Genomic DNA, 25120 nt, shown 5'->3' on the forward strand with positions numbered 1-25120 from the left:
TTAACACTCCAGTCCACATTAACAGAGTGGGATCATTTTATTTAGACTCAAAAATCATAAGTCATCATTTCCTAGATGTGACATGATGGGATCTAATACATAAAAATTTCCTTTATTATGTGACAAATGATAATCCTTTTCCCTGATAAATTTACATGTTGTAAATGGCAATAAATACTCTAGTATTAATGAGAAAATTTCGTCCAATGGCCTTGAAAGAAATGTCGATTCCGGAGACACCACGAGGAGTGCTTGATATCATGATGGAAAAAAAATCTTTAAAAATTAAAAACGCACAATAAATAAAACAGTGGATTTCCTAACAAACGTGGAATATTTGGTGGTGAAACTGAACAAAAACACAAGTTTATTAAAAAAAAAGGTCCATTCAACAGTGTGGCACATCAGCTATGAAACGCAGAAAGCAGAGAAAAGCAAAAGTACTGTCGCCTCCTAATGCTGAACACATTGTACTGTTGAGTTTACCTTTTTTTTTTGTGGAAGTTTATTTGTAGCTGCAAAGGGCAATTCTACAGAAATACAGGTCACGTACACATGGTGCTCTACTCTGGATTCACACTCAAGAAAACAGATATTGCCAAGAGTTCAACAAGGGATTACAAGTTGGAAGTATGGAAACGACACATCAGATAGTTTGATGTTGTGAACAACCAGACTATGATTGTCCTTGTGCAACACTCAGTGATAATAGCCCATGCACTTCAGGCCTCGCTGTTCCCTTTAAACGCGTCAAGAACAGAAGTCTGGTTTGCACTTTTAGCTATTTAAAGTAATGAATCACGTGGCAGGTATAAATTAGCCGTCGAAGCCCAGAATCTAATTTCACAGGAAGAAAAAAAAACAAAACAAAAAACTCTAACGCAGCTCAGATTCTCACAGATAAATGCAAACCTGAAGATGTCTACCTAACCTGTAAACACTCAAAAGTTGATGAAGAAAAAATAATTTCAATCCCGAGCGTCAGGAAAAAAAACCAAAAAAAAAAAATCACCACACCGTCGAAAATTTAAAAAAAAAAAAAAAAAAAAAGAGGAAAAAATAAACTTGTCCATTCAGGTTTTGTCCATATTTTCCATAAAATCTTTAACTATAGTGCTAAGAGAGGAACGCTGCGACCGAGATATTCTCTTAAAACGGGCTAAATGTTTCTGAAATGACACTCTGCGCTGTTGTTGTTGTTGGGGGGGTCGAGAGTTCGTCCACTTTAAGATGGCGTCTTGTGTTGCTGAACGGTGGTTCTCCAGCAGGTCCAGTGTTCCAGCACTAAGATCATAGTGTCTGGTCGTCGACTGTACATGCAGGTCCTTTTATCCTTCGTCGTCCCGTCTTAAGAGCTCACCAGAACGTAGATCATCCTGTCAGGAAGAGCAAATAAACCACAGATTAAATACTGCATTACTTGAACACATTAGAGGGTGGGTTTTGCAGCGTTTTACAAAGTAATTATGATTATTTTGATCAATTTAAATAGAAAAAACATTGATTTAAAGTCCAGGTTGTGCTACATTCCTAGTAATATAGAAATATTTGCACCAAAATAAGACTTAAATTAAGGTTCTTCCGAGGTAGCTTCTACTGTAGCCGGCATGTGATGCATTGAGGGAACATTTGTAAATTGTAGTGTCAAAGATGAGCATTTTTTCAGCAAGTGAGATGATTTGAGTACTACTTACTTTAGATTTTTATTTCTATTTAGTAGTTCTCCGATAAACAAAATATAAATCAAACTGTACCTGAACCTGCTCATCTATAGACACTACAATCTACAGATTGTCCCTAAAAAACTCATATGCAGGCTACCATAGAAACTAGCTGTTTGTTGTGCACATAGAAGCTTCTAATCCCCCAAAATCACTATGATGAGAGTAAAATGAGGCATTTCAGTACCAGATTTACTGAAGTTGAGGATTTTACATTTAAATTGGCTGCCTTTAAAAACTCATTTAACTGTGGGAAGCTGTGATTTTAATTAATATTTGATTAACTGTACAGCCATAGTCAACCAATTTTGTGAAAACAGGTTAAATGTAAAGCTACAGTCAGGAAGTGGTTAGCTTAGCGCAAAGACTGAAAACGGGGAAATAGCTAGCTAGCTTGTCCAATGGTAGCAAAATCCACCTGTTAGCACCTTTTAAAACTCACTAATTAATGAGTTGTATGTCATTTCTTTAAGACATTCGCAGTGCAAAAAAAAAAAAATAATAGATGATTCACCAGGAGCAATTGCCTGCAATCAGCTTAAATGTCACAGGTGTGCTTGAACAGTCTTTTTCCCCTAGGAAAGCTGCTAACTGAGTGAAATAATCCTGAAATATTTAAATGGCAGCCGTGACAGGAGCTGGTTGAATTCTCTAATATCCATACCATACAGTACACCTGAAAAATGATTTAGTATGTCAAATTTGCATGTTAAAACATAGCAGCTCGTTTCACATCACAGACCACCACAGACAAAGCTTAAGGCGCACTATTATGACAAAGTACAATGATGCAATTCTATGTATACTGCATGAAACGGTATGTACTTTGTGGGGGCAGCTCTAGTGCATAATTAAAGCAAAAAGAAAAGTATGTGGTTTATAATGTAGCTACTGAATGCTAAAGAAAGGTGCTTCCTTTTTGTCTCCTTTAGTAGACAATACACTGGTCTGTCCTTTGTGAAGGGAAAGAAGAGAAGGTCATGCCGACTCATAGTTCCCTGCAGCAACATTCAAAACAACACAACCTCCACAGCAGACCCACATCAACAGGATCTTAGTTTAGTGAAGCTGCAGTCGCATTCTCTTAGCACTGCGATTGTCTTTTACTCACTATTTCACCTTCATGTCTTTCCTTCACCTCATGACATTTTCCACTGAGGTCCAGGAAGTGTTTAGGGAAAAAAAACTGCTTATCAGACATTAAATCCTGCACATTACTCCCTGCCAAACCAGAACTTGTTGTTTTATGCTTTTTGTTTTTGTACAGATTTAATGAAAAAGAAGATATAGTCTGGTAGGAAGATTTTTTAAAAGTTTTGGACAGACACAGGCTACTTTTTTACCTTGCTTTTAGTGTTCATGCTAAGCTAACCTGTTACGATCAGAAATGTTGGGATTCATCTTTTGTACAACCCAAAATGTTGAGAAAAGCACTTGGAGATCGCAGTACTCCGCCAAGGCTGCTCAGTTGTGGTATCATTTCCGATGGATGAAATCTTTTCTAAAAAAAACTACCTTGCGCTGAGCACAGGCGTGTTGTGCATGTGTATGTTATGTACGGATTCCGAATCACGTGACCTAAATATGTAGCAGGCGTCGGGAACTGATGGGGCTCGGAAACACCCCCACAATTTAATCAACTGTTTCTTGTATCATTTTCAAAGAATAAGTCCCGATAAGTCTGCAACGGTCAATTTGTAGTAGGATTACAATCATGTGATCATCAGCTGGCAGCTGAACGTAGTGTTCATTTGTTGTCATAGTTACAGTCTCGCAGTGATCCAGAAATCTTTAACAAATCCATGGATCCAGACTATAAGCTGCATCACTGCCAAAATCTAATCACTTGATCCTTGTGTCATTTCTGACCTTAACTGAAAAGTTCATCCAATTCCGGTAGTTTGTTTTTGAGTAATGTTGCGCACAGACAGACAGACAGACAGACAGACAGACAGACAGACAGACAGACAGACAGACAGACAAACGTACGCTGATTGTCACATAACTCCGCCGCGTTCCTTGACAGAGTAACAAATACAGGATCAAGATATTTCCATTATTCTTTTACAAATATTTACACAGGTTAAAGTTACTGAAAATCACTGAGATTACACATGAAAAAAATACAGTTCAAGCAGATAACGGAGTTAGAAAATGAAAAGCGTACCCGTAGAGATAGTAGAAGAAGGACAGGAGGTAGAAAGCCAATTTGCACCAGCCTTCTTTTTGACAGTACGCCAGGATGTCGGCATTCATGATGGTCGTCGGGTCGTAGAGTCCTGGACAGCTCATCACGGGTCTGCTCATATACCTGCAGCCGAACGCAAGAAGAGCAGGTTCTAGAGAGCCGATAGGAGTTTAATAGTTTATCAGGTTGACAAAGTTTGATATTACGTACCTCCAGACGTGATAAGCCAGCAGCGGTAAGTTGAGACACAGCGTGAGCCACTCGGCCGCACAGAAGAACATCACGCAGAAGAAGAAATGGATGAGATACTCTGGGAGAACCAGCTGGAACGAGCCAAAGGTAAAGAAAACGTCAAAATCCACATACAGTTAGTGGTTTATTCCCCTGTTCTCATCTGCTTTCTTTGACTTAGCGACACTTATATGCTGACAAACCGTTTAAACGTCCACACAGATATAATAAAGTACAAAGTGTGGTGGAACAAATGCAGCGACTTGGAAGAAGCTAAAGCAGAGCGGTCAGAGGACGGAACAGACTGAAGTTTCAGCTCCTCAAAGGCATCGAGTCCTTTTTAACAAAGAGGAAGCTGAGCTATTTAAAGAGCTGGATCTCTAAAAATTGCAGTCAAACTCCAGAGAGTCCAAGAAGGGAGTGAAATACAAAATAATGAGGCTAAACTGTGCAGGTCCAGCTTCACATTCAGTTATTTTACTATATTAAAAGTGCAAAATAAGCAACGGTGAGCTCCTGTTTTGTAGGTAAATTACATGAACAGAGCTTTATTGTGCACTACTCATGTTATTTGTAACACAAGAAGCAGGGTGACAAATTAGGTGATTTTGGACACTAAAATGCAAACAATATGGCTGAACAGATGCAACCAAACGATGCATTGCCTTCACCTGCTCATAATTGTGGTAAATTACATGAGCTGATTGTAGAATTTAGAAATCTCCTGTTGCAAGTGGATAGAAAACGGCTCATTTCCCATGCATTATTAAGCATTATCTGACCACGAGTAAAAGAGTGAACCCTTAAAAAGCTAATATATAAAATATTTACGTATCTCAACATGTTTTTTTTTGCAGTGAGGGCGAGCCTACAGATTGATCAAACGTACTGGACGACACACCGGAGAAAAGGACCATGCTGTGAGCACGAGCAGTGTTGATGCAGCAGCAGCAGCCTGCCTCGAGGGTTTGCGGAGTTCGGTCTGGTGCGGGAGGTTCAGAGGGGGCAGATGGAGGCACCACATGGAAGCCATGCATTCAAAAAAGAGCAGAGGGCGGCAGGGCGACCGACGGCCCACAGATGGGAAAAGGTGAGGGGCTTGTAAGGGGGGAGGAAGGTGCAGGAAGGAGGAGGAAAGGTGGAGGAGGAGAGGGGCTATAATGTGCTGAAATCCTGCACTGTGCTGCCAAATAGAAAACGCGGCAGTAAAAAAAGTTGTGCCGACTGAGCTGAGCGGCCCACACGCAAAAAAAGATCCGCCTAACTGTGGAGCGCTTTGTGGGTTAGAAATCAAGAAATCTGCACTTTTTTCCGCTAAAATAACTCTTCCTATGAGTGAAATCACTGACCAATCAGTGGCCCCAAATATTGCTGAGCTGGAGAGTGTTGGGATTCTGCAGCCATCTGTTCTGAACCACAGGTGATGCAGGTTCGAGCCAAAACTGAGCTCATATGCAGCAGCTTAAATCTGCTAATTGCTGACTCAAACTGCAGCCTCCACCTTATAGAAAAATACTATGCATTAAAGACTAGGAAAAAAAGAAAAAAGTATTTGGAGAATAAAATAAATTTCCTCAGACACCAATCAAACATCACCACGATCCACAGCTTAAAGTATTTTCTACAAAATCCAATTACCAATAATCTGTCTTTCTGTGATTAACGCCATGAAAAGCTTTGTCAGGATTTTAGTTTCGCCTCAAACTCAAGACCAAATATCTGACTTTCTGAGTTTACTGGGAATTTATTGCACCAGTAACTGTAGCACTTTATGCAAACAAAGGGTAGGTTGTAATATATCATGCATGTTTTGAGCATTTGCAAGTCTTTTCAGTTAACAGCTAGACTTTATCAATTATCAAAAAACGACTGATAAACCATCCAAAAGAACATTCCACTGCTTCATATTCTAAAAAAAAAACAAAAAAAACATGTTTAACAAAGCTTAAAACATGCAGTTCAATAGGAAAGAAAGCAAAATGCAAAGTTTTAGCAAATGTTTACATTCTAAAAGCTGCAATATTCTTAAAAATTCACATCAAAATGCTTACAAAAAAGAAAAATTTAAACGTAAAATTTAAGAGCAACAGTGTAACTTGAGGCACAGGTGGCAAGTTGTGTAATCCCGAGCTGTACTCTGGCCTTAACTCTGAGATTAGTTAACTGAAAAGACGTTTGCAAACACTTCCCCGTGCAAAATGACAAGACTGCAGACTGAGTTGAACTGAGCGGGCATTTTAAAGATTGGTACAAACCTTTAATGCAATTTTGACTCTTTTAATCTTTTTGACCTTTTCAACTGTCTTTTTGCCGTAAAATAAAGAAAAAAAAGTGTAAAAAAAAAAAAAAAGGAAAAAAAAGGCAGATTAGGAAAAACAAAGCGTTAGAGATTGACAGCTGACAAGATCACTGAATAACAGGCAGGTTATTTAGCATAACAGTGCAGAAAGATGATAGAAAAAGACACAGAGGCAGATAAAGTTAAGACTAAAAATAAAGAAAACATCTTTCAACAGAGCAAATCCGCATGCGGTCATGGAGGCAAGGAAGGTGTGAGAGGTGCGATGGATTTTACTTACCGGATTTAAAGTGTTACACTGATCTATAGGGTTCTTGTAATCAGTCTTCAGCTCATCAAATGCTATTATCTGGAGGAACAAGATGATCGCAATGTAAAAACGCACAGAGAGAAACTCACATTCCATCTATCAGTCTGCTTTTTTTTTTTTTTACCAGTTAAATACTAATTTAGTCTATAAATGTTAAGAAAACAGGTGAAAAATGCAAATGTTTTCAAAATCCAAGGTGATGGCATCATATGTACTAGTGCAGGGGTGTCAAAATTTTCCAAAATGTTCCTTTGTTTTAGTGACAAAATGTACATTCTGAAAATATTCACATTTAAGGAATTATCTTTTTACAAAACACTATGAACAACCTGAAACTTCTTAAGATAAATAAATTCAACTTCAACAACATTATGCCTTTGTTTATCATATACACACACTACAACTTACAGATCACAGTTTATCTACAAAAGGGCACAAAACGTTTAGTCACATCTGGAACTGAATGATATAGTATTTTAATTCAGACAAAAAAAGACAAAAAAACTGTAAAAACAAGACAAAATATTGCAAAAATGAGACACAGAACGACAAAAGCGAGGAACAAAATGACAAAAAATGAGACAAATGACAAACAAAATGAGACAAAAAATTTGATTAAAAAAGTTACAAAGCGACAAAAAATGGACAAAAACAAGACAAATAATTACACAAATGACACAAATGAGAAAAAATGACAAAAAAGACAAAAAACAACAAAAAATAGACAAGCAACACAAACGAGACAAAAACACAAAACGTCAAAAACAAGACACAAAACAATGAATAAAGCAAAACACAAAATGAGAAAAATAAGACAAAAAACACAACCGAGACAAAAAGGAAACACAAACCGAGAAAGAAAATGACAAAAACATGAGACAAACGACAAAAGTCAGACAAAAAACCAACAAGAACAAGACAAAATATTACAAAAATGAGACACAAAATGACAAAAGAACAATGAGCAATATAGTATTTTACTTTATGATCAAAACAGCTTGTCATGGTCTAGAAATTATTTTAAATTTACAATTTGCAGTTAATGTCTTCTCAGTAATCTTTACATTCTGCAAAGTTGCCCCGCAGGCCGGATTGGACCCTCTGGTGGGCTGTTTTGGCCTGCAGGCCGCATTTTTGACACCCCTGTTCTATTGTGTCCAACAATATTCTATTTATAATGACATGACCAGGGAACAGCAGCAAATCCTCAGAGATTAATAGTTATGGTAACAAATTAATATTAATCCGGCACTGTTTCAGCATTTTACACAGAGATAGTAAGTTACAGTGACGATATTTCTCATATGTTTTGCGTTATGTTTCCATGTCATATCATTAATCCCTGTGTACTTGTAAATGAGTTACTGTCATTGTCTGCTCTTTTAAATTAGATTTTTTTTTCAGGATAACCAAACACTAATGTAGTCTGGAAAACTTAAGAAGACTGGTGGTTTACAAAATCAAAAGGTAATGCCTTAAAATGATGTGTTTTGCCCAACAAACTGCGGAAAAAAAATCTAAATATTCTGTTTACAATAACAAACACTTTGGGAAAATCTGCAAATTCCCACATCTAAGAGGCTGGAAAGGGAGACTGTTCTGTGTTATTATTCAGATTGCTTTCGGTTCATTTTCAGGAATGACTAATTCATATTAATCACATACTGCTTCTGTATTTTAGCCTGGAATTACTGTTGTTTATCACCAATGATACTCCTCGTGTTTTACCCCATGTCATGTCATTAATTCTTATGTACTTATTAACAAGTTATAATCATAGTATGTATTTTTTCCAGTGAACCGAATAGTAATTTAGTCGGCAAATGTTAAAAGCAAATGTTAAAAGCACAGGTGAAAACTTTCAGTTGTACACCACCTCTTTTCATTAGTATTCGATTCAAGCAGAACTCGACACACTGACTCCATCTTTTATTGCATCATAACCTCATATTCATATTATTTTATTGTCTCCTCTCACTCCCATTTATCTCCGAGTCATTGTGTTTTATGGCTGGCTGTTATTTGCTTCATAAATAAATCTGACTTTGACTTCTGCAAAATCAAAGGTAAAGTTTTGAAATGATCTGCCTTGTCCAACAAAGTGTCAAAAACACCAGAAGAACCAGAGAATAGTTTCAGCATTTTGCTCAGAGATCACTGCTGTTTATCTTCATAAGTTATACAATTTAGTACATTTAGTAGTGTTTTTCTAAATATAAACCATAATTTATATAAAAAAACAAAAAAAAAAAAAAAAAAAACTAATGGCACTCTGACACTGATCAGGTGTAAAACATTTTAAAATGATAATGAATATGTATGAAAAGCATTAAAGTAGTATTGTACTGTTAATAAACATCTGATCTGTTTACTAAAGTCAGAATATTTTTCTGTCATGTCACGTGTTTTATTACAGATATACACATAAATAACTACAAATAGAATATGACCTCTAATCATTAAAGTAACTAATCAATTACGACAACAGGTAGTCAACAATTAAAACACATTTAAGTTGTATAAGTTGCTGTATTTGTACAAACGTTTGCACTATTTTAGGGTTTTCTCAGCTACACAAACAGCAGATTCGTGCTGATTATTGGTAGTTATTTATTTGGTATTGTGGAGCAGTTGAATACAGTGTTATAGGTGAATTTTCCCCCCATCTGTTCCCCTCCTGGTCACCCAAATTAACTTAAGAAAACAAGTATTTCCAAGACACAACTTTACATATGAGTATAGCTTTGTAACTCACTGGGATGTTAATGTGGAGTACAGTAATAAAGTGGCATGACCTGACTTTACCTCGAGTAGTTTTGTGTACATTTTACTCAGAAATAATTTTAAAAACAGTGCTATTATCAGTTTAAAGTATAAAGATCTCTGTGCTGTACTCACCAATGTGTCAAGATCCTACCAACGCCTGTGTTTTAACCATGTTATGTCATTAATTAGTTGTAAACGAGTTACAACCATTATCAAACATCGACAAAACCCTTAAGCTAAAGTTGACTTTTTCGCATTAAAATGACCAGTGTTGCATAATAACTGTGACATGACAGGAAACACATGACAGCAGAATCAGTTCTTCCAGCACTGGAGGTACAGATAAGTTAGCTCAGCCTGCTAACTAGCCTGCTAACTAGCTACTAGCGCAACGCTGGATGTTAGTTTGACAAGCTTAAGTTAATAGACGTTTGTTGTATTCGTGTGGTGCACAATTAAATGTACAAGATGGGAAAGACTGTGTCAAGATGATATGTGAACGCAAAGTGTGTTTATGTGGTTGTTTACAAGGCTAACTTTTTCAGCTAGCTAGCATCAGGGTGTGTGCGATTCATTCTATAACGGGCGGGTTCGCTGCGCGCGGCCGTTTCTATGGCTTTGTTTCTATGGAGCTAGCATAGAAACGGACTAGCCGGCCGTTACTGGATCCACGGCGAACTAACGGAAAACAACCTGGGTGATCCCCGACCGGCCTAGCTCCGGTGTTCGCTGTCGGCAACTTTCGCTACTTCATCCCCCGTTTCTGAGCGCCGGGCCAGCGGTCCGTGTCCGTGTTTACTTACATGCCAGATAGCGAAGAAGATAAGCGCCGCCGTTAGCAGCAGAGCGAGCATGTAGCAGAAGGCCGCGAATGTGAACGCCATTTTTTCCTCCGGTTCTGCTCGTCGGTTCCTGGCTCCGGTCGGCGGATGATGCAGGCAGCTCCCCAACCGATTTGAGATTTGTCGGTGGGTCTTCTTCTTCAGTGAGTGTTTAGCGAGCTGGTGTCCTTATAGTAGCATTACTGCCATCTTCTGGATTCCTGTTAGTGTGTGTTCTCAGTCTTAGTGTTGTTTTCCTCCAAACTCTGCCACATCAAGTAAAATTTCATCAATGAGACAGACATTTGTAGATTTGACAACACTGTCACAGTTAAGTAAGTTATGTTTATGAAGAGTTAGACAATGGTGATAGTTATGGGGTTTGTAGAGTTATCTTATGTAGAGACTATAATAGTGTAAAAGCAACTGATTAAAGTGAGTGATGCCTCTGAGCAGAAAATTCTTGAGTATAACATCAGGTTTCTGAAAACGATTTATATACAATAAAGAATGCACTATTTTACACTTTAAAAAATGTTATCCTGTAATACATTTGTCAAAACAAATATATCTTATTTACCTATTTTTTTTCTAAATTTATCAAGTGTTTTGCAGGTATTCATTTTATACAACATCACGTATTGTATAAGAATACAAAAAGTAAAACTTGAGCTCTTTCAAGAACAGGTCGGAGTTCCATCTTTCTGGCTAACATCAAGCTGACAGTGTAAGTCTAGTTATCAGTAGACATCAAAGAATGTGGTTTCAGCTCTGTCCCATTGTTCCTTTTGGATCAAACCCTGTCCTGACTTGAAAATCATAAATCACTATTATGAACTGAGCAGGAAATTATTGTGTTATTAAGAAACTTCTGTCAGACTTGTTTAGAACTGTAGAGCTGCAGCAACGCCACTGATTTATAAGAACACAGCTGGAACCAGATGTTTAAGATGCAGATGTTGCCTCTTTTTGAAGCATTCATGTGAAAGTTAAAACAAATTCAGTCAGAGCTGATGCAATCAAGCAGAAAATTCTATATTATTTTCCAGAGTCTATTATTAGAACATTTAAATTGGGCTTATGAAAACTGAAGAATGCATTTCTTTTACAGTAGCTCTCCACATCTGAGAGGTTTTCAGGATTGTCAAAACAATCCCTATACCTAAGTAAACAGTGATAAATTCAGTTTCACTCCTTTCTTAATTCTCTATCGTGTCACTACTTTGCATTTTTGCTTGTTTGTTGTTGTTTGTAGCAATGTTCTTTAATTCTTAAGCACTTTGAAGCTACTACTGTGCTTACTAGTTACATATTTCATAGTTTAATATACTGCAACAACATGTATTTTTCCATTATACTCAAATGAGAAAAACAGTATCTCATGGAAATGGCTGAATATGATCAAGCAAACGTTTGGTCATCTTTGATTTAACAGCAACAGATTAATGTGATATCCTTGAACAACACCACAGGGAAACATTTCAATAATTTATTTAAAAGAAATCATCAATAGATGTAATTTTCCTCTGTGGAAAAAGGACATACACCCTTGACCTTAGAAACTGGTATATTGCATGATTTTACTTGCTAAAGTAGACTCAAGCACTTTGACAGAAACAGTTGCAGAGATACCTGCAGATCCTAGAATGACATTTTTGGGTTCTTGGAGACTCTTTTTTTGTATGAAACTGTCTCTTCTTGGGATGAATTTGCTGGTGTTCCCAGCCCTGGGGAAATAGTTTAAAATCTACGCAACTTGTTGATGATTTTCCTTTCACTAGAATGATTAATTCAAAAATCTTTTTAAATCCTTTTGCAAGACTTTCAGTCATCAACAACCTTTTTTCCCCTAAAGACTCTGGTGAGCTCCTTTAATAATCTAAGCATTCACACTTGATCTTGAACCTGATTTTCATTTTAAGGATTTTAAGGTGTAATATGCTCAGTTAAAAAACAAGAAAATGACAGCAAAATTTTATCTCATTTGAGTATAGAGAATACTGAGAATTATAGAGAACTAAGTGTTGGTTTGTTAAAATATACTGAATTAAGTTAACACTTTCCATGGGATGTATGTTTTTCCCACATGACTGTATATTTACATGCAATTTACAAAAAAGTACCTCGATTCATTACCTTATACAGCATTTATTCTGTTTGTTAATTTTTAAACCTTGTGCTTCTTTTTTCAGGAATCAAACTGGAAAGAGTTTCTGTTGGACCAGCACTGGAGCAAAGAGGGTGAGCACACAAGAACAGTTTGAAAACAAGACGCTCTTGAAAACAGAAGGTTTAGACATCACTGTCATTTTATTTGGACAATAGACACTTTTATAAAGTATGGGAAAATACAAATATCTCAAGTTTCACTGATGCCATGAGGCAGCTGGTTATGATAGATGTCTCAGGTGTTTTTGAGGTTTTTTTAGTAAAAAGGAAAGAAAATAGAATAGGCATTTGATCAGAGAGGACACCAAGAGCTGAACGACACATTTGCAGGTTAAAAGTAAAAGACTCAAGAGGCCAAATATACAACAAGTTCACCACATAGGAGGAAAAGCTATTAGATCCACAGGACATGACCAGATACATGGCTCCAGTTGAACAGGCCTTATGCTGGGGAGACATGATGAATAAACAGTTTATTACATCACATTTCCAGGAAAAATAGCAACAGCAGCAGGTTTATTTAAATAAATGTCTGTCAGTATGTAAATGTTGGATTTAAGAGTAAGACCACACATGGGACCAGATGTTTGAGATGCAAATGTTGCCCCCTTTTAAAGAGCTCATGCGCAAATAAATTGTATCAGTCAAAGAATTAATGCAACTGAGCAGAAAATGGTTAAGCACGTCCTTGGGCTTTAAAAAAAAAACTGTTTAAATACATTAACAAATGCACGTCTTTTACAGTAGCTCTCCACATTTTAGAGGTTTTAAGAATTTAGAAAGATAACCAATAAATGTTTTTAAATTCACATGCAAATCAATTATTAATTTCAGATTAAGTGTGCATTTTTCAAAATTTAACATGACCTCAAAGTGTTTTGCAAATCTTTTGGGTCATTAAAGAAAAAAAAGGTACACCTTCGGCTCAAGTAAGAACAAAATGACTATAAACACAACTATCACTTTGGTGGGAGTCAAGTTTTTCTGCTACAGCAGCATAATACTGGCTAATATCAAGCTGACAGTGTAACTCTTGTTATCAGTAGACATTAAAACACGTGATTTCAGTTGTGTCCTGCTGTTCCTGTTGGATTAAACCCTGTCCTGACATGTAAATCATAATTTACTGTCTATTATTTTACATTAACAAATGATTTTACATTAAGTGGTTTGATTGTACCTACTTATCTTTGAGTCAGATCTCTGGGAAAAGAAACTGTTTCTATTATTTACTATGACCAGGACTACATCTGAAGAACAAGATTATCTTTCTTGGAAGTTCAGATCATAGTTTAAAAAACAAAACAAAAAAAAAACAGTCAGCAAAAAAAGCTTTTTCAGTTTTTCTCTTGTGTCAGTTTTTTTCATTCCAGCCTCATGGTCTTTAAACAGACATAGACATGATACAAAAAAAAAAAAAATTAAGACAAGGCATTGGTATGGTAGACTTAGCAGTAACATACATTATGTGGCGATTTGCACCCTTTGGGCTTTAAACCGGCCACAACTCTCCCTTGTGTTTTTTCAAAATAAGTTTCTGAGTAGGAGACGACACCGATGAGAGACCATGTGGAATTCATTTGTGCCTGTAGTTCTTTATTAGGGTCAGACCAATATACTGAGCTGATATCAAGAATCAGAACTCTGCCCTTCAAGTTGAGGTTTCTCTCTTGTATACAAAACCAGACTGTAGCATGTTTCAAACATTTAATTTTGTGTGCTGATTTTGGGTTAACCCCACTGGGGACTTGTCACCCTGCTGTTAAGAGCTTAAAGTATTAGCAACTGGTTTTACGGGTGCTGCACGGGTTTAATTGCTGTGTCGGAGGATTTTTGAAAGTCCTTTTGGGGCCAGAAAATAGCCAAATGTATAAAATAGAGTAGAAAGTGACACGTTTCTGTTGCTTTGACTCATTCAAAATGTGCTAAAAGCTGAAAATGTTGCGTTTTTCATTGAGGATATGCGGCATTGGCACAAAAAATGAGCAGCTGGCACATTTAGTACATAAATATCAGTTGTCAAAGAGCTACACTGGTCGAACCCTGTTTTGTATGGGGAATGTAAATTGCCCACATGCTGTTCCTTTAACCTACCAAGTCTAAATATTAAGCACAACTGGCATTTGGAGAAGTCACAGCTATCATTCACAAGGCTGCAACCATGAAGCAATCAAAAGTGGCTTTACATGAGAATTAAGCACAACATTCATAAACACTAATAACAGTAAGAGCTATAATGCACAATAATAGCTAACAATCTCCCTAAAGACACAGTAACCCACTTAGAAGAGGAGCCCAGTAGATTAAAAAGAGGGCAGGTATTGCCGCCCTGTGTGCAGTGTTATCATGACTGTCATGGTCGCTAGAGGTTTCGTGTGTAAATGTTCATGTCTGGAATGTTTCAGTGGAAATATTGTTTCCTGGAGTGTTATATCTTTGTAACAAATATGCAGGTCAAAGGCATTATCCATGATTCACGCTGTTTTTCCTCAAAACAGAGATAAACAGATCTGGTGACAGACTAACAGGGTCAAATCTGCAGCAGAATAAGCACCAGTGAAGGGCGTCTGCCAGCTTGTTCGTGTTGTAACACATCATATGTAAGTATTAGTGTTCTTTTACTTTAAAGACTGGAGTGATGACAGTGTGTAAATTATAATTTAAATGCCCTTGAATGAACACCGAAGGAAAACTGAAAAAAACAGAAATTATTATTGTTCTCTGGGTTGTAGCTGTGATTGTTCAGAGGTTCTGGTGGGAATTTCACAACAAAAGGAAATGAAATCTATATGTTTACCTAACCCTACATACAACAGAAATAGCTAAAAAAAATCTAAAAATAAGTCTCCCTCAAATTGTGAAAAATTAATAAACAGAAAAAGGTGAAACTCAGGAGGTTCAGAGATGCAAAAAAAATGCTGAGTGTAAACACAAACTGTAGTTACAATGCCTTTAAAGTGAGTGTACGGCAGAAGGGCGGATACATATGATCAATTTCTGTCCACTTCAAGATCTATGGGAGTGTTAATTCAACACAGACACACAACTGGCACATGGAGAGATTGTTTGGGAGACAAAAGCAGACCTGCGTCAAATAGCATTTCAAGTTTTAGGCTGCCCAGTGGGTGAGGTGTAGTTAGCGCTGCGAATGTTCAAACTCATGTGATTGTCTGAACCTTTGAGCACACATAGAATTGTAATAAACTCGATCGAACAGGCCTAAAACTGAGCACAGAGAGCAAACACTATTTAAATCAGGTCTGATGCAAAGAGAAGGGAAATATTAACTGTTGCGTATTCTCTCGGAGAGGACACGAGTTGTGCAATCTGGATCCTCCTCACATCCCAGACCTCTGGATGAGGCGACGACTTTAGCGGAAGAACCCAAGTTTCTCTCTCAGCCATTCCTCCGTTAGGTCCTCTGTGTTTCTGATCTCAAACACCTGTAAAAACACAGAAATTACAATGAGAAGCAGGATTTGGACTTTTATTTTAGTACAATCAGGGGAAAGCAAGACAAGAACTTCTGAGACTGCACCTATTAAAAGCCAACACCACTATCTTCTTTGAAGGAGTCTCCTGGTGCAGTGATACACTGCTCCAAATGCTCCTGCTACGTCTTGAGCGATCTCTGAAAGTCCTGTTCTGACCAGATACAGGTGTGTATTTGCGTTTTCACCATGGGTTTTAAACTTAAACAGAGAGGTCAAATACTGTGGCAAACTAATAGAATTTTGATGTTGAGAGTCATCACTACTGACAAATGTGGGTCTACAGCTACGACCCAGAAACCAAACAGCAAAACAAAGTATCCAAGGCTGGATACAGCAGCATAACCAAGAGCATGCTCGTAGTTTTGTTGGAGTTTTTGGCTTCACTGACAAAATTGTTGCGCTTCATCTACCCAACTAACCAGATTTGGCTCCCTGAAACTTCTACCTCTTTCCAAAACTGAAAATTTAAGTTGAATGTTTGTCATTTTAACCCAGTGGAGGAACTCCAGCAGGCACCACAGATGGTACCTGATGTAGGTGGAGACCAGGACTACCATGGAGCATTTTAAATGTAGCAGAAGCACTGGGAGCAGTTTATTATTGCGCAAAAAGACTACTTCAAAGGGAATAGCAGGCAAATTTAAATATTATATGGTTTGACAAGTAGTTGGGGAACAGAAAAGGTAGTCAGGCTCATCCTCTGGGGATCATGAATGTCTGTACAACAGTTAATGACAATCCATCCAGCAGTTTCAAGATATTTCCATCTGACTAATGTGGCAAATACTACAGTTCCTATTACAGAGTTGCAGTAATTACACCCAGGACTACTTTATTATGGCTACGACTCATAAAAAGTCCACTAACCTTGGTCAGTTCAACAGTTTGCACCAGTTTGTTTTTGCTTCCTGCATACATCATCTGCTGCTCTGGTCTGCAACCTGTCCAACACAAATACACCAACATTTACAGCATCAGTAGTAGTTTAAAAAAGTAAGTGCTGCTTCATATTTAAAGTCAAAGAGTTGCTCTTACCCACTGGACTGGAGAAGATGAAGCAGAGGGGATAAGACACACGTCCATCATCATGTTGGTATTTATAACTGTAGACGACAAATGTTCCTGGTGCTAAGGACAGTTTGTTTACATCAGAACAAATGAACAAACACGTCAACAACCTGTAACGTAAAATGATGTACTTCAAGTAAATATTTAAACTGTTTTGAAAAATCTGTGACATTTTGCTGGAAAAAGAGTTTATAATTCATGATAGAGGAAAATGGGGGAGATAAATCATTAAAATTCTGCTAAAATAAGGCAGAACATCCATTCAAAGGATATCTGGGCTGTCTCTCGGGCAGTTCGTCCTTTAGATCATCAGGAGAAATATCCTAAAGCAAGACAGAAATGTAACAAACACTTCAGTTCTCCGCTGTGATGCAACGCCTCCAGTTAGTTACACGTTATCTAAAGAAACAATTATCTCTTAACATCCAGCAGCTCACAGGTCGTAAAATCAAAACGAGCTTCACCAGACAAATTTTATCCACTTCATCATCACATCTTTCAATCCACTGCTATAATGTTACTTTAATTACCAGAAAATTCATTGCCAGAGCTGAACCTTTACTTTTTTGCAGACACAGGAGTATATGAGCATAAAGACAGTAACAGAAAACCTACCTCATGTTCTTCGTCAAGAATAACAAGCTGCTTGTCTTTATCAATCTTCACTGAAGACAAAGAAAACAAACATTGGAGTCAGTATCTGAATCAGTTTACATGGAAACTGTCACATCAGCTTAGAATTACTGATTAGTGAGTCTCAAGCAACATATTTTTTGAAGGAAAAAGACTAAAATGCCAAGAAAATGAGTCAGTATATTCTGCTGTGAATGTTGTGGTGTAAAAGGTGTTTATGAGTTCAGGTCATGCGAACACGCTGCTATAATCCCATTCAGCAGAAATGACATTTTGATCCAGACACCTGTTAGGATAAAGCTTAAGCTCAGTTTTGATATTCACTCCTGTCACACCACCTGCTGCATTTAGAGGTAACTCATAGAATCACTCTGTCGCTGGCTCATGTCATTTTTCCTTTCATTATGTAAGTTTTGACTGAGCGTATTTTTAACATCTGTCTCCAACTGGAACACACTAGGAAGAATTTTACAAATCAAACATGAAAAAGCAATAAGTTCATCTGCTTTTTTTGTGAGCCAGGATTGATGACACTCAATTTTTTACTAGACTGCAATAAAGTGGAAATAGCTAGTCAGTCTTTATGCCAAGCTAATTGGCTTCTGGCTGTAGTTTGATATTTAATAGACAGATATGACTGTAGTGTCAATCTTCTCTTCTAACTCGTGTCAGGAAAGCAAATATACCAATCAGCCACAACATTAAACCCACTGACAGGTGAAGTGAATACCACTGATAGCCTCGTTGCATGGCACCTGTCAAAGGTTGGGATATATAAGGCAGCAAGTGAACAGTCAGTTCTTGAAGTCGATCTTTTGGAAGCAGGAGAAATGGACAGTTTAAGGATCTGAGAGACTTTGACAAGGACCAAACTGATGGTGAGGCAACTTCAGGTCTTGTGGGATGTTTACGATGTGCAGTGGATACCAGAAGTGGTCCAAGGAAGGACAACTAGTATACCTGCAACAGGGTGATGGACGCCCAAGGCAGGTGTGGGTCAATCCCAGAGGAGCTGCTAAAAACCTCAATACTGTTATGATAGGAAGGTGTCAGAACATCACAGATCATAATGAAAGACGGTGGCCAGGTCCGATGAATCACGTTTTTGTTTTCCATCATGAGGACAGGCGGGTGTGTTTGTGTCATTTACCTGAGAAAGGGAAGGCAGCAGGATGCACTATGGGAGGGAAGGGAGTTAAAGAAGGCAGACTGAAGCTAACCTAAACATTATTGCAGACCATGTACCCCTCTTTGTGGTCTCTTTCAGCAGGATAAAGCTCCCCGAGACACAACAAACATTGTTGAGGAACGATTTGAGAAACATGACCAAGAGTTCAAGGTGTCGACTTGGCCTCCAAGCTCTCCAGATCACAATCCGGTCAAGCTTCTGAGGAAGAACAACCAATCCATGGAGGCCTCACTATGAATCTTCCAGGATTTAAAGGATCTGCTGCTGACGTCTTAGTGCCTTAACAGGTCAGAGCTGTTTTAGATCTACACACTATCAGCAGGGTAGTTTTGATGTTGTGGCTCAACAGTGTATATATGTCTCCCAAAATGTCAAACCACTCCTTTTAATGTTAACCAACTGCACTATGAAGTTGCAGACAAGCACAATCATATATGAATGATTAACAGGCCTAATCTTTACCTCACGCTTCTTAACCTGCCTGTGAGTGTAGTCACTGGAAACATCTAGAAACACTTGTGAGACTTTAATCACATGTTGTGGAAACTAGCTCTTTGTCTAGTATTCCTTGGTTTTTAATGAGAGTTTGATTAAATGCTGCTTTAAATGTCAGCAGACAGGGGCATAAAGTCAGTGAAGTGAACTGAGCCACACAGACTAGAAACTAAAATCTGTTTCTGAAAATATCTGAAGCTAGAGGTGGGTAAATGTAAGAGTTCATTACTGTGATTCGGCGTTTCTGCCTCCATTTTGTTCGAGCAGGAAGCAGTGACCAGTGCTAATGGCAGCTGAACTTTAGACAGTACTCAATTTCTCACAGAGTTCAACACAGTAACAAACAATTCTAATTATTAAGGTTATTTATATTTAGATTAAATATTCAGTGAACACATTTGTCAATAAACATGCAAGAAGATGAGGTCAGTGACTCACTAACGATGGCAGCATTGTTGGTCTCCTTCCGGAAACGAAACGCCCTCAGCTTTTTAACCAGATCTTCATCCACATCACAGACTACCAGTGATTCACTCTGTTCCAAAATGAGGGGAGAAATGCAAAAATATCAATAAATATTACATTAATAACACTGAAAGTTCATATGTTATCAACACAAGCGACTGTGTACACAAATTAAGCTGCACAACTTAATTATTTGCATTTTTTTAGAAGTTAAGAAACCCAAACTATGACCTTTACTTTGGGGATCACATGCCTGCTTTAGACTAATTTGTACAGAATATATATCTGTAATATTTTGTGCAACAGATGTTTTCTTCTCTTTATTTTACCTGGGAGACTCACAGCATCTGCATCAGAAAGAGTGTCTTCCACCTCCCTATAATCTCACTCACTTTCACATCTGCTATCAGAGGAAATAATAATGACGCCTTTGTTCTGCAAAGCATAAAACTAACAGCGTTTGCTCACTGTTGTCTGAGTTGAAGAGTTTCACTTCCACCTGCTTCACACACACGTTTTCAAAACCTTTTCATGTTACAATACAATAAAGAATTAAGAATTTCTCATAGCTTGACTAACACTGCAAAGAAAATGAACCAGAATATATTAGAAATAAGCAGGAATGACTGTGGTGAAGTCTCATTCACTTACGGTTTTGCCCTGATTTATGCAAAAATGTGCAGAAACTTGATAATGTTGAATAAAAGCAAACTCAGTGCTTCTATTGGTATTATTATCTGTATTTATAGCAGTTACACGGCTGCAGTTGTCTACTATCAAATAATCAACAACTATTTTAAGATTTGTCAAAAATCTCTGATTCCAGCCTCCTTAAAGTCTAATTTTCTTCTTGTTTGTTTAGTCCTCTATGGCAGGAAACTAAATATTTTTTGGCTGTGGACAAATGAAGACACATCTTGGGCTTCAGGAAACACAGATTGATATTTTTATTTTAACCATTTTTTGACATATTATGCACCAAAAATGATCAATCAAGAAAAAAATCAACAGAATAATCGACTGAATAACACAGGAAAAATAAGTATTATTGTGATTGAACGGACTAACTGAATAAAATACATGTTCATCAGTAACAAGAAAATGCTCCAGCAGTGGACATATAGAGCACTTTTTCTTCTATATAATTATTTCTTTAAAAATCAGTATAAAATATGTCTGCATCTTAATCCATTGCTGAATATGTTAAGTTTAATTTTTAATTCTAAGAATGTTTGAAGAAGGATTATATGTATAGAAGACAGCTGCTGAGTCACAGATTGCAGCTTTTTAAGCGGCTTTCATTCATTTTATTGTTTTGCTTTAAATAAATATGTGGATGTATCCTGAAATAACAAGCCAGAATAAAAGTAAACACTATATTTAGTGGCTATTTTCAGTCCTCCACAAAGCAATGCCTCATTGTTTTAAATAGTTTTTTTATTTATATGTGAGGAAATCAAGGCTGACTAGCAATAGGTATCACAGATTTGTAAGGAAAGATGTGGTATTTTCTTGCTCTGTGCCATGCTAAGGCTTTTATTTTGCTCAGTTGTTTGGTGCCTTTGTGGAATCATTTTGTCCAGTGGAGTGGTGCGCTTCAATCCCCATAAATCTGACCTTTTGATCCCCTTGTTTGAAAGCACGCATCAAAAATGCAGCTCAACAAATAGCCACTGTGCTACTTTCTGCAGGGGTCCAATCTGACCCACAAGCTTTAATCCAGAAAGACAACAGAGCACCAGTTTGAGCAGGATTTTGTTGTTCTGAACCTCTGTCACGTCCACACGCCGCCTTACATAACTCCATCATAAAGACATAAACTCTCTTAGAGTCTCCGAAGACTCTCTGAAATCTATAATTACACCTTCCTGAACAGATGGCTGGTGGGAGTTAGGATTTCACTGAGCTCAGGGAGAGATCTTTACAGATTAAGAAGAGACTCGAGTGTCTGTGGCTGGGACTCTTGAAAAACAGGATACGAGGGGAAAGGACGGGGAACAGGCGAGACAATAAAAGCCGGAGGTGGCCACAGGTTTACTTCGGCTTTGAATTCCTCCAGTCACTGACAGCTAGCTCTCCAGTTTGGCTGCTAATCCAGTCAGTAAATGAGAGCCAGTTAACTCTCCAGTTAATAATGCAGCTAATGTTACACAGTAACACCGCCCGAGTGTTGATCGGCAGCGAGGAGAGTCGAGCTGTCATGACATGCAGGTGTAAACCCAGAGGGAAGTACTGCTGATAAAATGATAAGGAGGTTAGCTAGCTTTAAGGCAGCTCCCCAAACCCAGACATGTTAAAACACATCAGTGCAGCCGCTGTGCAAAGCTGCAAACGCACAGCTGCAAGAAGCCTGACAGCTCAGGCTTCAAAATAAAAACCTTTACACTCAAACCTGTCTTCAGCTGCAGTATTTGACATTAGCTTTGACTCCATTTCCAAAACTCTCCCACACATACAACCAAACTAACCAACCAAACCATCTTAATAATGCATTGCTAGTTATCTTCTCCATAAATCAATTAATAATTTGTTAATTAACAGAAGAATTTTTTGTATTTTTCTTGTCCGCCCAACAGTCCAAAACCCCCAGATATTTAATTTACAGTGATAAAACACTGCTAGTAAGTGCTTGTTCAATGGGAACCATTGTGTTCTCTCTATAATGCTGTAAAGTCCTAATTTTGCCTTTTAAAATGCCCTGAGACAACTATCTAACTTTTCCCTTGGTTTAGTCATGCAGGCTATAATGCTGTTATTTTTTATCAAATGGAATAGAATAGCCCTCTGTTGTGTTGCTTTAAATGTGCTTTATAAATAACAATGACACAGACTTGACACTTCAATACTTGAACTACTTCATTTTTTTGCATTTTTGCATAATAATAATCACTTGTCAAAGAGTTCAGGGGAAAATGCAAAATGCATTACTGGATGTACAAAGAGCCGTCTGATAACCAACCTATCACAGTTCTCAGACTACATCCACTTCATACTAGCACATGTTCCAATGTTCACTACTAAAGATATAGATTGCCATGGTATTTCTCCGATTTGATTTGGTAAACAAATAACTTTAACACTAAAATATATGTAAGTAGTGAAAAGGAAAACTAGCAGATTACTATTTTAGTGTCGAAATTCTGCTGCTGCGATGTATTTTATTTCTATTACTGTAGAATGGGACTGAACAATCCACAAATAAATAAAAATCAGATTGCAATTGTTTAGATAAATATTGATTTTGCAATGTGAGTTTTAATTTTGATGGGAACAGTCACTGCATTTCTGTCCCACTAGAAAAGAAAAAAAAAAAAATATATATATATATATATATATATATATATATATATATATATATAGTACTAGTCCTATTACAACTTCAATAATATTTTGATTAATTATTCAGCCTTACTGAAGCAGGAACTGTGATTTACTGCAGTGTCACTTTCCCGTATTAAAATGGTAGTGTAGCTTACTATAGTTTTGATAGCTACATTTATAGGTGATCTAACAAACAAAACACTGCAGTTGACACAGAACACACGAAAAAATCTGTGCAGTGTTAAGTCTGACTCTGAACATCATTATATTTGCAGCAAAACAGCATCATCTACCACAGAAAATCCCATTTCTCTACAAAGCATTCTTACTCTACATGAATTCTAATAGACTTCTGTGTAAGCTCTTTCTGTTTGAGCTATTTGTATAATTATGAGGAAGTTACTATTACAGACTGCATTATTTACTTATTTTAATTTTACTTGAATGTGTAACTGTTGATAAAACTTGCAATGCTCTCAGATAACTTCAGTCTTGTCTAATATGATTCAGGTGATTAATGACAGTGCTGCATTTTGCGTGGTTTCATCGCCCTCTGGTTTTATTTTGAAATCCCTAACAGGAAGTCGGTCCAGTCCGCCGTCTAACTTTCCGCTGCTACAATGAACAGAGGGTGGAACTAATGCTATGCTAGCAGGCTAACGCTCGCCAATCTGCGACCTCACTTTTCCTCAATAGTCTCCTAAACTTGGCGTTTGTTTCGAGCTTTCGGTCAAAACGCAGAGACGAAAATGTCGACAGGTCGCTCGGAAGAAAGCAGAACAACTTACCATTGTGTTGTAGAGTTAAAAGGCTGTGAAGCTGCAGCTGCTGCTCTCAATGGTAGAGACGCTTTCAATGTTTTTTTTTTTTTTTTTTTTTTTTTTTACTTCATCATCTTGTGACTGCTTTGACCAATCCCACACCGGCAGCCCCTCCTTCAAAAGTTGCTCATAAATCTCTCCTCACTATCACGCTACGCAATCACCACTTTTATTTATCTTTATTAATGTCAGCTTTTGTGTATGAATTCTAAAGAGCTGATTAGATTATCACGTTGAAAGCTTTATTGTAGTGTGTTACTTATATAATTATAATACAGTAATTGTAGTTTATTATAATTTGAATACAAAAATGCACGTTTTATTCATTGTTTTCATTTATCACATTAATTTAGCTTTTCCAAAATAAGATTCTAGACCAAAATCTAAATAAATTCTTTAAAAAAGAATACATTGCTTTATAATAAACTCCCCTAACAAAGTTGAAATCTCCCAAACAACAGTAAAAGGCTGTTCAAATATTAATGTTTCACTATAGATAATACAATATGACACAATATAATTGCATTTAGCTGATTTCATTGAAATGTCAACACTACAGGTGAACAGGCTAAACATTTTACCTGATCAATAGCACCATTAAACTTCCTCATTTAATTACTTACATTGAGACAATGATTTCTTAGCTTTAAGGGTTTTAGAAAATGTATCTTTAGATACAAAATAAGACATTAAATATCTAAAAATGTCCAGATTTGCATTAATTTCCATAACAGACATCTTAGCATTAGATAAAGGAAGTTTTAAATTATAGGAATAACATGTTATATGAATAAGACTGTGAATAATATACAAGCAAACCCCTCTACAAAAATTTTCAGAAAATAGATAAGAATTAAACTTAAAAGGTCTATTTAAGTTCTACTGAAGTGGAAATTTTTGCCTCAGACTTTCAGAAAAAAAACTAATTTTAATTAAAATGGCATTTAAAGTACTGAAATGCTGTAAAATAAACACCTAAATGTGTATTTAGGATATTTTCTCCTCCGTAGTTTCAATGAAGATACATTTTTGAGACAGTTTCTTCAAAGTAAAGCATTAGAATACTTATCACCACTGAATATGTGGTGATAACCCTAAAATAAAAGTTCTTTTGTTGCTTGTGATATGA

At 37.1% G+C, this 25120-nt stretch overlaps 2 protein-coding genes across 3 annotated transcripts; both read right to left on the reverse strand.

Moving 5' to 3' along the window:
- Window positions 1-18: 18 nt before the first annotated feature.
- On the reverse strand, window positions 19-10482 carry cnih1 (cornichon family AMPA receptor auxiliary protein 1). Of its 2 annotated transcripts, XM_035955601.2 has the most exons (6): window positions 10319-10482; window positions 6720-6788; window positions 6396-6443; window positions 4120-4232; window positions 3889-4032; window positions 19-1376 (listed from the first exon to the last, which is right to left on the reverse strand). In XM_035955601.2, the coding sequence occupies exons 1-6, from the start codon at window positions 10397-10399 to the stop codon at window positions 1349-1351; spliced, it is 483 nt and encodes a 160-aa protein (XP_035811494.1). In that variant the 5' UTR covers window positions 10400-10482; the 3' UTR covers window positions 19-1348. The 2 variants fall into 2 exon arrangements, with proteins under 2 accessions (XP_035811494.1, XP_023142388.1); XM_023286620.3 differs by lacking the exon at window positions 6396-6443 and having other exon boundaries at window positions 10319-10480.
- Window positions 10483-12627: 2145 nt separating this feature from the next.
- Window positions 12628-24096, reverse strand: gmfb (glia maturation factor, beta). Its single transcript, XM_055005781.1, has 7 exons — window positions 23959-24096; window positions 19823-19919; window positions 17683-17732; window positions 17339-17390; window positions 17035-17115; window positions 16867-16940; window positions 12628-15948 (listed from the first exon to the last, which is right to left on the reverse strand). Exons 1-7 carry the CDS (start codon window positions 23959-23961, stop codon window positions 15877-15879), a joined length of 429 nt encoding a protein of 142 aa, XP_054861756.1. The 5' UTR covers window positions 23962-24096; the 3' UTR covers window positions 12628-15876.
- Window positions 24097-25120: the final 1024 nt, after the last annotated feature.

The sequence above is a fragment of the Amphiprion ocellaris genome, chromosome 20 (genome assembly GCF_022539595.1).
Source record: "Amphiprion ocellaris isolate individual 3 ecotype Okinawa chromosome 20, ASM2253959v1, whole genome shotgun sequence".
Taxonomy (NCBI): domain Eukaryota; kingdom Metazoa; phylum Chordata; class Actinopteri; family Pomacentridae; genus Amphiprion; species Amphiprion ocellaris.

Bases quoted from the DNA above. Each gene is read 5' to 3' on its own strand.
- gmfb (XM_055005781.1), bottom strand. The intron at 17,733-19,822 runs GTGAGTCACTGA...CTTTGTCTTCAG, and splicing joins CAACAATGCTGCCATCGTTA to TGAAGATTGATAAAGACAAG. The intron at 17,116-17,338 runs ATCCTTTGAATG...CACCAGGAACAT, and splicing joins GCCCGAGAGACAGCCCAGAT to TTGTCGTCTACAGTTATAAA.
- cnih1 (XM_035955601.2), bottom strand. From the start codon at position 10,399: ATGGCGTTCACATTCGCGGCCTTCTGCTACATGCTCGCTCTGCTGCTA. The intron at 4,233-6,395 runs GTTTGTACCAAT...GGCTCGTTCCAG, and splicing joins GAGTCAAAATTGCATTAAAG to CTGGTTCTCCCAGAGTATCT. The intron at 1,377-3,888 runs GTACGCTTTTCA...TCTTCCTGACAG, and splicing joins TTCTTCTACTATCTCTACGG to GATGATCTACGTTCTGGTGA.